General features: G+C 48.5%; 1 protein-coding gene across 1 annotated transcript in view; it reads right to left on the minus strand.

Annotated features, from left to right (window-relative positions):
- PRMT8 (protein arginine methyltransferase 8) overlaps window positions 1–9,875 on the minus strand; it is a 96,479-nt gene extending 86,604 nt beyond the window's left edge. The window contains exon 1 of the mRNA XM_037847831.1: window positions 9,132–9,875. Within this exon, the coding sequence (XP_037703759.1) occupies window positions 9,132–9,206 (75 nt within the window). The 5' untranslated portion in view covers window positions 9,207–9,875. The remainder of the gene's footprint in view (window positions 1–9,131) is intronic.
- Between the last annotated feature and the right edge of the window lie 3,239 nt (window positions 9,876–13,114).

Consider the following 13,114-nt stretch of genomic DNA (forward strand, 5'->3'; position numbering starts at 1 on the left):
AGACAGAGAAGTCGGAGATATTGCCCCTTCCCTCAGAAAGCCTGCAATTTAACACGACTGATATTCTCCCAACCCCCGTTTCTCTTACATCTGTAGACAGCTCTGTGAGGTTTAAGTTTCACTTTATAGATGTTGCCAAACCCCCGAGGTCTGACCTGGAAAAATCCCTCCTAAAGCCGGGGCATTTCACATGGGGACTGTCAGTAGACCCCACGGCACGGGGTGTGAAAGAGCCCTGTCGCCAGCTGTCGTCTTGGCTCCCGCTGGCTGAGGTGAGAATGACTTGCCCGAGCCGGAGGCCCTCCCCGCACTGGCCTGTGTCCGCTGCTGTCCCAGCACTGACTGCATAATGTCACCAGCAAGGGCCCTTTGTTTATCTGCTCTCCCTTTGGGACACCACTGGATAAACTCATATTACTGCTAATAATTCATCTTTCTTCAATAGTTACCATGTGCCAGATGTGTGCTCTACATGAATAACATTTAAGCCTCACAATAACCCTATGGGATAAGGTGCTATTATCCTTATCATAGATGATGAAATGAAGGCATGGATAAGTGAAGTAACTTGCCATGCCAATAAGCAGCACAGCTAGGATCTGAACCCAGGCGTTCTAGCCTCAGAGCCTGCACACTTAACCTCCACGCAAAACTGCCTCAAGCCAAGAAGTCAACGGTCTACATGGTTTGATTGTTTGGAAGGTGCCAAGAAAGTCATTGTCCCTCCTGACCTCCAGAACAGCCCTTCAAATAAGCTATTAAGGGGCTCAAAATTCCACCAGCAAAACAATTCTTCTGACAAATACAAAGTAAATCTCCTGGGAGGATGTGGGGAAATACAAGGAACCACAATCAGTTACAGGCTGTTTCTCAAGTACTGAAGTCTATCTGCTCCTTCCCAAATCTCCAGGTAAGTGCATGCTGGTGCAGGGCAATGGGCAGGACAAGCTTGAGTTTGGAGAGACGAATAAAGGAGAGACGTGAGGCCTAAATCAACAGCAGAGCACAGAGCTTGAGAGCGTTCCATCTCTGCTACTTACTAGTTCTCTAATCATGGTCAAGATAATTAACCACTGCAAATTTCAGCTTCCTCAACTGTAAAATGGAAATAACAGGAGTTGCTTTGCAATGTTGTTGTGTAAATTAAATAAGGCGGTGCTCACAAAGCACTTAACATTGTGTCCAACACATAGGTGGGCATTAAAATGAGAGCTCTTGTTGTAATTACTGTTATTGTTCAAGGAAAGCAGGCCTGATAAAGGATCTGGGAAGCCAGCAGACAAGGTGAACATCTGAGTGAGCAGCAGGAAAGAAATTTAGCGAGAGAGAGACGAATTGAATTGATTTTGCAAGTATTTCCAGGTCCATTTATGTATTCATTTAGCCATTCACCAGCCATTTTCTACCCAGACCTACTATGTGTTGGGTGATACAACTACAAAAATAAATAAGAAAGAGCAAAGTTCCTTGTCCTGAAATCTTTGCTTTTCGTTTCAGATCAAGAAAGAAGTTGGATGAGGGTCCACCTTAGCAATGGATGGCCTTGGGCCTAGGTTCCTAAGAGGTGTACTTTGTTAGATAAGACTTTTTTCCTGGCCCACCACCTAGGGCTTCAGGCATGAGGGTGACTTAGATGAGTATGGGGGTGGACGTGGGGGTGTAAGGTGATGATCATCCCTATCACAAGTTCTGCTAGGTCCCTGTCATCCACACGGTATAGTATTGAGGACTGCGAGAGTAAGGATAGCAAGACAGTGCTGGCAAGAAAAGAAGGCCTGGAAAAGGAAAGGAGGGCTGGTGTTCCTTCTTGGGTTTCTTCCAAATCCACATTCCACGTTTCTCCCTGTTAATTATCCAATCTTTCTCCCCATATTTTAAGTTTCTTACACTAGTTTCTTTGATGCCTTCACTGCATGAATTTCAGTGGCCAAAAAAAAACAGTTTGAGTTCTAGCTCCATCACTTCCTCGCTATGAGATCTTGGGCAAGAAACACTGATTTTCTGAGCTTCTGTTTCTTAATCTGTGCAATGGGGATAATTCTATGTAACTCACAGTGTTACAAAATGAAAGCATTTTGAGTATTATTTGAAAAGGAGACAGATTTCATTTTGCACATTTCCTAGATCTTCTATTGAGAAACACTGGTTTTAGATATTACAGATCGGGATGTACCAGAAAATTAGCACAAAAAGTAAAGACTATAAATCAGCTGCTAAGTTTAAAGGAGATATAAATAGCACTGGCCTAGGAGTAAATGTGGTCTCAACACCCACACCAGAGAGCTCTTTGATATGGGGCACATGTTCTCATTTCTTGGTTTAAATGATGGGGGTTTCCACCCAGTTCTGAGATTCTATGACTTTATGGCAATGTACATTATCAAGCTGTTTGCTCTTACAAAACTACACTTTAAAAAAAGATCTTTACATATGGGTCACCCCTTACAGATCTGGGAGAAGCTGTGATGCTTGAGAGAATTCTTATAACTAGTGAAGTAGAATAGCCCTTTGACATGTGAAACATCTAATGGGCTGGATAACACTGGGGAGGGAAAGCTCGAACTCTTCTCTGCTAGCTGTATCTATGAGAAGGTTAATGCTAGAATACTGGAGAAAGGAAGTGGAATCACTAGTAAGGAGGGTGAGACAGTCTAATACATCCTGTTCTAGTTTGCTAACACTGCTGGAATGCACAACACCAGAAATGGATTGACTTTTAGAAAAGAGGGTTTATTCAGTTACACAGTTACAGTCTTAAGGCCATAAAGTGTCCAAGGTAATGCATCAGCAATTGGGTACCTTCACTGGAGGATGGCCAATGGTGTCCAGAAAACCTCTGTTAGCTGGGAAACACATGGCTGCCATCTGCTCCAAAGTTCTGGGTTCAGAATGGCTTTCTCCCAGGATGTTCCTCTCTAGGCTGCAGTTCTTTAAAAATGTCACTCTTAGTTGCTCTTGGAATGTTTGTCCCATCTTATCTTCTCCAGAGCAAGAGTCTGCTTTCAACGGCCATCTTCAAACTGTCTCTCATCTGCAGCTACTCTCAGCTTCTGTGCATTCTTCAAAGTATCCCTCTTGGCTATAGCTCCTCTTCAAAATGTCACTCTCAGCTGTACTGAGTTCCTTCTGTTTGTCAGCTCATTTATATGGCTCCAGTGATTTAATTTAGACCCACCCTGAATGGGTAGGGTAACACCTCCATGGAAATTATCCAATCAGAGTCATCCACCACAGTTGTGTGGGTCACATCTCCACGGAAACACTCAAACAATTACGATCTAATCAACACTGATACCTCTGCCCACACACGATTACATCAAAGATAATGGAGTTTGGGGGGACATAATACATTCAAACCGGCACACATCCCAAAAAAGAAAAGTAACCAGCCAGTTTTCATCTTCTTTTAGAATCATATAAAGAAAGATGACTATATTGCAATAGAAGAGATTGAGCTCAGACTAAAGGAAGAACTTCCTGAGTACTGAGATGCACATGGGGTTTGAGGAAATTGCTTTCCATGAGGCTATTTTAACAAGAAACCAAGCAGCCAACTACATGTCTTGAGTTATGTTAGGTGTGCTCAGAGGCAGAGGCATGCATACGATTCCTTTCTTGTGTGTGCTCATTCTGTCTTTTCCCAAATCTGTTCACAACTGTACGACACACCTGCTTTTTCCCACAACACAGTAGCTGCCTCCAGTTACCTTGGCAGTTTACATATTCTCACGCTGGCCATTTTTTCCCTGCTGGCACAGTAGACTCCAAGGTGTAAGTACTGTTTTTACAGATTCGTGCATATTCCACACTGGTATGTGATAATCACTTCACATTGCAGTTAGCAAAGAGGAGGAAATGAAACTCTCTCCTGAATCGGAGTCTGGAGTGTTGTGTTGAATCCTCTTTGACAGCCAAAAGCCAATTTAGGAGTCTCTGAAAAGCCAAATTTGCCAGGGAAAAAAAAAAATATATATATATATATATGGGTATTTTCTTAATTCTCCCAAGCTCACTACAGGACTCAAATCAGTGCTTGCTGAGGGAAGAAAAATTGATATGGACTATAGCTTATGGATCATTTCAGCTAGAGAAATGAGGAAGTGGAGAGTTCATCCACAATTTGCACTTTTTTGGCAGGACTCCTAAAAGCTAGCAGGGTAATAATCATAAGCACTTATTGAGAGTTCGCCTTGTACAAGGCAATGTTCTAAGCCCTTTGCATGAATTAATTCATTTCTACATCATCTAAACCTTATGAGTCCCAGAGAATTTAAGCAACTTGCTCAATGTGACCTATCTACTAAGTCCAGGATTTAAAGCCAGGTGGTGTGACTCCAGATCCTCTGTGGTAAGCACCCACAACTCTTTGCAAAGAGATGTGGATGTAAACCATTTTCATAGAAGTGGGCTTGGGCCCTGTCTCCTCTTGGTTTCACTGAATTCACCAGTGTAGACCATGTCAGAAGTCAGCTCAGGTCTCCCCAGAACTCAGGAAGCACTCATTGGTACCCCAAGTCCCATTGTCAAATTGTAGGATTTTTCCCAGCCAATAATTATTCTCTCTTCTTGGGCCGGAAGGTCTATAGACCATTCAAAAAAAAAAAAAAAAAAAAAAAGTCTTCAAAATGACTCTTTCATTAAAACTCTTTTCACATCCCTGGGGGCTCTCCTTTGAGGTGATAAAACCCCAACCAGGGAGTCATCACCGTATGTAATGCATCAGGCTTTCACCGAGAATCAGTAAAGAAAGAAGAGACTTGGAAGGGTCCATTATCTCCCATGGTTTGAAACTGGGCATTGTGATTAATCCACTTCTCTACTGTTCAGATAAACATCCCACCCCACGGTGAGAGTCAATAATTGCTGAATGTTGAATAGGTCCATGAATAACCCATGCTTTGAGTGGCTGCAGCACCTGGATTGCCAGAATCTTTACTCATTTGGAGTCTGAAGGTCCACAGCAAGGTAAGTGTGTGGCAGGAGGGCTGGGAGATAGGATCCTCAATTTTCAGCAAGCAATGAGTGACTAAGACCCAAAAGGCTCATGAATTTGTTCAGAAGCACATGAATCAATTCAGTCAACACTGATTAACCATTTCTGCGTGTCAGGCACTGGATAAACTAAGCACAGGGGCTACAAAAAAAAAAGTTCATAATCTAACTGGATAAGTTGACATACAAACAACCATCTTGCAGTAGTTAAAGTGAGAGACAGATGTTAGGAACATGTAAAGGGGAGAGATCATTCTCCCAGGGGATGAGGGACAAGTGGCAGATCTGGAAGGCTTCCCAGAAAAGGTGACATTTGAGTTGGGCCTTGTAGGTTGAGGAATATCGTTCTCCCGGAGAGAAGGGGAAAGAGTGGCACAGGCAGAGGGAACAGTGTACATTCAGGCATGAAGTCAGTGGTGGCTTCAGAGAACTGTATAAGGCAGGTTTTAAGAGCCATGCACTCTTTTACTAAGGCAATCGGCTTTATCTTGTAGACAATAAGGAAACATCCTAAGTTTTTAAAGAGGCATCTGATACTAAGCAGACTTGTGCTTTCGAAAGACAGCTGAGTAGTGATGTTGAGGCTGGATTAGAGAAGACAAAGAGTTCAGAGGCTGCTACTCCAGTGGGGACAAGAGGTGAGGAGGACCTGCCTCTGCCCCCGGTGGTGGGCTGAAAGGAGGGTGGGCTTTGCAGACATTTCAAGACATCTCAAAGGTTTCTGATGAGACCTGGGGATCCAGGGAGAAGGAGGAGAGGCTGACAAGGGGGTGGTGGTGCCCTCAGCTGAGGCAGAGAAGCATATCTGAGGGAGCTGGGGAAAGCGTAAATGGAATTAACCTAGCTGCCTGTTCCCCTCTGCCAGGGGCTGTCCCAGCCCTTTCTTGTGTCCCACACCCTCCCTATACAGTACCATAAGGAGATTCAGCTCGAGTTAACAAATAAGGGAACTGAGGTCAACGTGGTTAAATAATGCAGCCGGGGCCATCCAGTGCCCACCACGCCCAAAAAGACCGTGACTTTGCTGTCCTCAGGCTCAGCTCTGTACTTGAGGAAGGCTTTGGTCACAATGTAAGTATTTTTATTCCTCACTTCCTCCTTCCTGCCTAACAATTAGAATATCCTTCCCTACCTTGACTTTGTGAAAGGACCCCTCTTCCCATTCTCCTTACCTACCAACCCCAATCTTCTCATCTCTCCTCTCTAAAGGAATCTTCTCCTCTCCACTCCTCACCCTCTCCCATTCACACATGACATCTTTTTAGAAATAGCAAGTGTAGGGCAAAGAGCAATCAATGGATCAGAAGTGGGGCAATCTGCCTTCCACACCTGACTTGATCCTTAACAGACCAGGGGAGTTTCAGAAATTGCTTGACGTCTCAGCCTCAGGGGTTTTACCTATAAAATGGAGGATAAAAAATGAAGACTAACCTTTGCTTATCTCACAGGATTATTGTGAGTACAAAATGAGATAAAGAGCTTATAAACAACAGCAACAAAAAGGCAGGGATGCGTCCTACACCATCATCGGGATTATGTGGCAATATTCCCAATAATCACTGTTCCTTGAGGGCAGGAGGAGGATGGTGCTCATCTCTGGGTCTCTGGCACCTGATAATCCCTAGCAGAGAGGGTGCTGAATAAAGGCCTGTTGAATTAAGAACAAGGACCACTACTACTGTCACCAAGCGTACACACACACACACACAGGGAGAGAGAAGCCCTTGCCCCTCTCCAACCGCAAATAGAGACAAACCACAATATACCATTTTCAGAAATACTGCTGTACTCTTGGATTGTTCCCAAAACAGCCGGTTTCTGGAGGAAAACCAAGTGATTGTCACTCTGCTTAGATACCTCTGCTGGGCACGTTTGACCAAGTCTGGGTTCCTCCCCTTCTAGGGGGAAGTTGCTAAGAACTGAACCCCCAGACTCATCCCCCCATCTGCACCCCACAAAGAAGGACAGCTGGGTCTGCTTCTTCCCCCTCCGCCTTTGTGCCCCACACGCGGCGTGATTTTTTTTTTTTTTTCCTCACAGGATCTCGGCCGCCTCTACTGCTGTTTTCATTGATGCCTTGAGCAGAGCTGGCGTGTGCAACTGCTGAGAAGGGGGAGAACAGAGCCGTGAGGGTAGCAAGTAAAAATAGCCTGGCGCGCGCTGCCCTGCCTGCCCCGGACGCCTTTAACCCTCACCCAGGTGGAGAGCGCAGCAGCAGCTGCCGCTGCGCACTGCAGAACCTGGCAGGGGTCTGCACCCAGACCCAGCGCCACCGCGCGGGTGCAGGGGCTGGAGACCCGCGCAAACTATTTTTAGAAAAAAACGAGCGCGGGGGGTGGGGTAAAGAAGGGAGGCGGTGGGGGTGGGGGGAGCTCTTTTTCGCTTCCAGCGCTCCAGCCACCTGGCTGAACCGACTGTTACTACGTGCCTGCTCTCCCAACACTTTACAAAAGTGCGGCCTTGACTCTGAGCTATTTTTAGAAATCTCTTCCGCGGGTGGGCGATCAGAGGCCGCGGACGGGGGTGGCGGGGAGTAAGCGGAGGTTGGTAAGGCTGGTTCTCCGCTTTGAGGCACTAACCATCATTCTGAATGTCTGCTCTCAGGTGGGGGGGTGGGTGGGGGCGGTGGAAAGTGGGGGCAGGGAATGGAAGTGGCCAGGGGGTTGCACGCGTGCTGGCTTTGCCCTAACTCAAGGAGATGGCATTAGCTACTGAACGCCCCACTGCTTTTAAGCTCCAGAGCGTGTTTGTTTCGAAATCGACAGTTGCCAGATGCATGCTGTTTCTAGTCTTTCAGAGGGTTTTAAAAGCTTTGCTGCCTACGCGGTGAGGTAGGGGTCAATCGCAGAGTTAAGACCCCGAGGGAAGAAGATTGGGAAGGGTCCCTGTACTTTTTACTTTCTAGCAAGACAGAGGGACAATCCCCGCGCCACACCCCCATCCCCGCCCCACGCTGCATATGGGTAACCATATGTGAAATGTACGGCAGCCCCACCAGACACCGGCTATTAATAGAGCACGGGAGTTTGCTCTCTGTCTTTTTCCTGCCACCGAGTAAGGGATGATCTTCACACCCATAGCCCACTCCGCCCCCACCTCGGCACACCGTTTCTCCAGGAAGGTAAGGAGGCTCCCACGATAATCCCCTCCGTGACTACAGGTGCCCGAAGCCTATGGACTAGTCCAGTTGTAATTACAGGGAGTCGGTGTGAGGAGAGGGAACGCGGCCCCGAATCTAAGGCGCACAACCCAGCAGGGCTCTAAGGTTCAGGGCCAACTGAGAAAGGACAGCTATTGGGCTGCCGAAGGCGGAGGGCTAGAGCGCAATTTGCCGAGCTAGAGCGACCTCCTGAAAAGCTACTGCGGGATGAGTGGCTGCAGACCCATTTCTCGCGGCAGCCGGCAGCGCGCCGCCCCCACCGCTCGCGGTGGCTCGGCTGCGGCAGGGGCGGGCGCTGTCCCTGGTGCTGAAGGTGGCCGCGGCCAGTGCACCCTTCCCGGGTGGAGCACCCCTGAGGCGGCTCTAGCAACCGAAGATTGCAGACCTCTCCCCGGCTCTTGTCTGGTCAGAGGTCTGATGGTGGTGCCCAAGACTTAACTCCCTGCTCCTCAAGGCCGGGAGCTCTCCGCGGTGCTGCGCGGACCGAGAGCTCGGGGACTGACTCGAGCTTGAAGGGTAAAGCTGAGGCAGAGGCAGGAGATGGTCAAGGCACTGCAGGGAGCGGACCTGGCCCCGATCACCCATCCCCGCTCTGCACAAAGTCGGGAGGCGGGAGCCCTCACGGAGCCCAGGGGAAAGGGCAGGGAGCACGACCGCCCAGGGTGTAGGACTTGGGGGAAGAAGAAGCGAGCAGCGGATGGCAGGAGAGGGTGATGGGGTGAGAGCGGCTCTTTTGCATTTTCAAAAGGGAGGGGACCTGAGACATGCACTGTCTCCCCCCACTCCCAACACACACACACACACACACACACACATACAGAGGCCGGCTGAAGCAAGCGGGATGGAGCTGGGGAAAGTTTGGCACTAGGTGCTGAGCAGCGGTGGCGGTGGCCGCGGCGGCAGCGACAGCGGCGGCGGCGCGGTGGTCCGGGGTGGGCGGCCGGGGTCGCAGAGAGCCCCGACTGTCTCGCCTTCTTACCTCGGTGTTCTCGGCAGCGTTCTCCGCCATTTTCCTCCTTAGGAGCAGGCAGCGGGAGGAGTGTTTCATGCCCATAAGAGCCAGCAAGGGTTTGGTGATACAGAGATAGTAGAGAAAGAGAAAGCTGGTGTCGCTTTAAAAGAGAGAGAGAGAATGGGGGGGGGGGCAACCCAGCCCCTCTGCTGGAGCGTCAGCCGATACAATCAACCACGGTTGAGTCTTTCCTGCAGTGTCCACTTTGTTTTATTTTCCTCCCTTCTCATCTGGTTCGGATTCCTTCACACACTTTCAAGTTCTTCTCGGGCACCCCGACTCCCTCCCCGCCCCTCTCCACCCGCGCTGCGGGCTGAGCAGGAGCGAGGCAACCCCGAAGGCTCCGCGGCGGCGGCGTCCCCTCTCCCGGCTGCTGGCAAAGTCCGGCCGGCCCGAGGCAGCCACCAACTCCTCTCAACTTCTGCGGATCGGCTGGGCGAAGCAACACGCTCCCTGCGCGTCTCTCCTAGGGGCTGAGCCCGGTGAGTGGGGGCGGGGTAGGAGGTTCGGTAGAGCAGGCGGTGGCTGGGCGCAGACCGAGGGCCCCCAGCGCCCCCGGGCCCGCCCCCCTCTCCCAGGCTCCGGGGGTCTCTTGGCAGCCTCCACTCGCGGGCTCTATGGAAAACTTGAGCCAGGGCAAGGGCTACGCGGACGCTGCGGGGCCACGCGAGAGGCTCGGAGAAAACAGGCGCTGGGACTGGACTCTTGCAGGTTCTTTAAACCCGGGCGCGTGTCCCCCCACTGTGGGCTAGCTCTGGACAGGGCCGGGCCACCGTTAACCTCGCCCCCACCCCACTCCACCCCCAATTCTCGCTCCTCTGCCAATTCCTGGGTCCTTACTTTGGGGAATGAAGGGATGGGTGCTGAATGGGGGGGTGGGGGAGGTCTTTAACTCCTTAAACTCTAGGACTAAGTATGGGATCATTCTCTCTCCTTTTGGCTGCACTCTCCCCTGTCCAACGCAAATGCGTGTCCAAGCCCCTCTCAGGCTGAGAGGATGGGGTGAAGGTAGCAGCTTAGGAAAAAAGGTTGGGAGAAATGCAAGTGGATGAGCCTTGGGTTCACGACTGCAGTCGTGTTCCCCCATCCCAGTCTTTCCTGGCAGCCCCCTGCGCACACATTTCTCCCTCCTGTGCCCTCCCCCATCATCGCCAGATCTTGTAATCCCATTTATGGGAAAGAGGGAGGACGTCACATACCCATTAGGATTCTCTTCATCCTTTTTAAAGAGAGTTTGGGCGGCGGCAGGGGGTGTGAATTTTTATACAATGCATTCCTGTCTTCACTTTGAGAGCTTCTTTTTCTCTGTCTTACTGGCCATCTGTCAGGTGGGTGGGAGATAAACCAAGGGGGCGGGCTCCACTCTGCCTCTTCCATTGCAACAGGCCACTCATGCTGACTCTTTTAAAGACAGACAGCTACACTTCCAAGCTTTCAACCCAAGAGTCAAGGACAGGGTCCTAAAAGATGCTTCTTGAGCATCCTGGCTGTCTTCACTTAATCCCTGCCTGTACTTATTTGGAGAGGTCAGTCCCACCTGCTCTATTTGTTTTTGTCATCACCTTCGACAGCCAGGAAATGTGAATCTGATTGTCCTCAGCTTACCCACGAGTTCACTGAAGACAAGGGCCAGAATCATGGTCAGTATTAAAGATGCCTCCATCACCTGGCCTTAGGGAAAAGAGAGGACACATTGCGATGAGTGAAGAGAAGTGAGAGGTAGGGAGAGGAAAGGATGGAGAGTAAGAAGGATGAAAAGAGGCTTGAGTGACTGAGTTAATGGAACCCTGTATGTGTGTGTGCATGTGTGTGTTGGGGAAGAAGTAAATGCAAATGAATGGCCTTAACCTTTTCCTTCCTCAGATCACAGACCTTGATTAGCTGGGGGTAAGCGAGCAGAGTCTTCTGCAATACCTGGTCGTTCTCCTCCTCCTTCACATACTGCCCACATGCAGAAAGTGGGAGGGGTGAATAAGGTGAAACTAGAGAATGACTTTCACCCTCTTGAACTCCATTTCCTCTAAGCATCTTTCTCAGAGACAAAAGATTCTGGGCGACAGCTGATCCCCCAACCAGAGAGTCTCAGTTCTTGTATAGTCAAAGAAAATCAGAGCAGAAACAATTCTCCCAGCTCTGTAGTCCAATCCTCTCTTTTTACGGAAAAAGACCCTGAGATCAGAGAGAGGAGGACATTTGTTCATGGTCCCTTAGCAAGCTCCCCAGCCTCTGGGCTCTCAGTCCAGTACTCTCCCCAACCCCCCACCCCACACTGCTTCTGCTTGTGAATCCATTCTGTGACTAACCAGGGAGGAGGGGAGCTGAAACAAGCTCCCACCAAAATAGGCTGCTGCCTGTGCGTGATTATGTTGCTATGAGAACCTCAGTGGGTGTGTTTCCTTCATTCTCTGTTGAAATCTTTTGCTTGGCTTGGCTTCCTCCCAAGCACAGACACGACTCCCCTTGGAATGGGGAGTGGAGAGGCTGAGGTAGAGAGCCGTATTCTCATGGCAAGAGCTTTCTGTTCCAACCCATCCAACCCAAAGGCAGCAGAGAGCTAAGAGTGAGAAGCCTGGGACTCCACAGTGGTTCCATAATGGCTGGAGGACAAGAGTGGGCTGTCTTGAAAGTGAATACACCAGTCCCTTGTTTACCAGTCTTGGAACAGAGAGGAGCTGTCCCTGCTATACCCCATCTATTTATAGGTTGAAAAGGAAAATAACGTTCCTTTAAAAGACTAAGTTTTGGGGCAATTTATCACACTACAAGAGATTATCTGAATACTCACCTCCTAGGGTTGTTGTAAAATTAGATGCATGAAAAGTGCCTAGAACATAGTAGGCCTTTTGTAGTACTATTATCTCAAAATCCCCACCATTCACTGGAATTCCATCTTTCTCCATCTCCTTTGCATAAGTGTATTATCATAGTCTCTTACTAGATTAATTAGTTCAGTCATTCCACATGGCTAGCTCCATTAGTAGGCACTAGGCCTGACGGGAAGTAACAAAAGATATTGTACTGACCCTTGATGAACTCTTAGTCATCAACATTTCATGTTTTGAAATGTGCAGAACTTTTGTGGAAGAGCTTTTAAAAAGATATGAAGACATATGGGATGACAAGCATTACAAGAAGTTCTCCAGGTGTGAAATAAATGGGTAGTTTAGGACAGTAGTTCATACCAGGGAAAAAAATCCTGAAAACACATTTTGCTTATTTTTCTGGAACTAGCTCTTCAACTCAATTAAATGTATTGAATAGTACATGTAAAGTGCTTAGAGCAATGGCTGGCTCAAGGGAAGAGCACAACTATTGTGTTACTATTTGCTGGACCCCATGCCACACTCTGAGTTAAATTTTATAGAGCATTTATGTGCAAGAGACTTTTCTGGACTTACATGTGTTCTCATCTAATCTCAACAACTCTGAGGTAGGTGCTGTGTTCTACCACATATCCCCACATAAAAGATTACAAAAGCACAAAGAATTGTCCAAGTGGTAGCATTAGTATTCAAATATGGGATGTCTGATTCCATAGCATGAGTCTCAAGAAGTAAACCAGGTTGAGGGAACAAAGCAGTGGTTCTCAACCTCAGCAGCACAGTAGACTCACCCAGGGAGCTTTAAAAATTCCAGTGCTTTGACTCTGCCCCCAGAGAGTATGTATGATTCAGTGAAAGTCCTGGGTGAAGGATAGTTGGAGGAGATTAATAAAAGATCTGCAGAGGAAGAAGGTCCCTAAGTTACAGAAAGGGCCCCCCAAAACTACAAGAACCCCCAAATGTGATGAAAGAACAGTCCACCCCCAACACAGAGGTTGTCAAGAGCCTTGGTGTAGAATGCGCTTATGCAGATGGTTGAGCTAGCATGCAAAGGTTGGAATGAGACTCTTGGGGAGGGTTTAATTGGAAAAGTTATCCAGCTTTATGAAATGGTGTAGAAGTAGTGAG

This window comes from Choloepus didactylus, chromosome 8, assembly GCF_015220235.1.
Source record: "Choloepus didactylus isolate mChoDid1 chromosome 8, mChoDid1.pri, whole genome shotgun sequence".
NCBI lineage: Eukaryota > Metazoa > Chordata > Mammalia > Pilosa > Megalonychidae > Choloepus > Choloepus didactylus.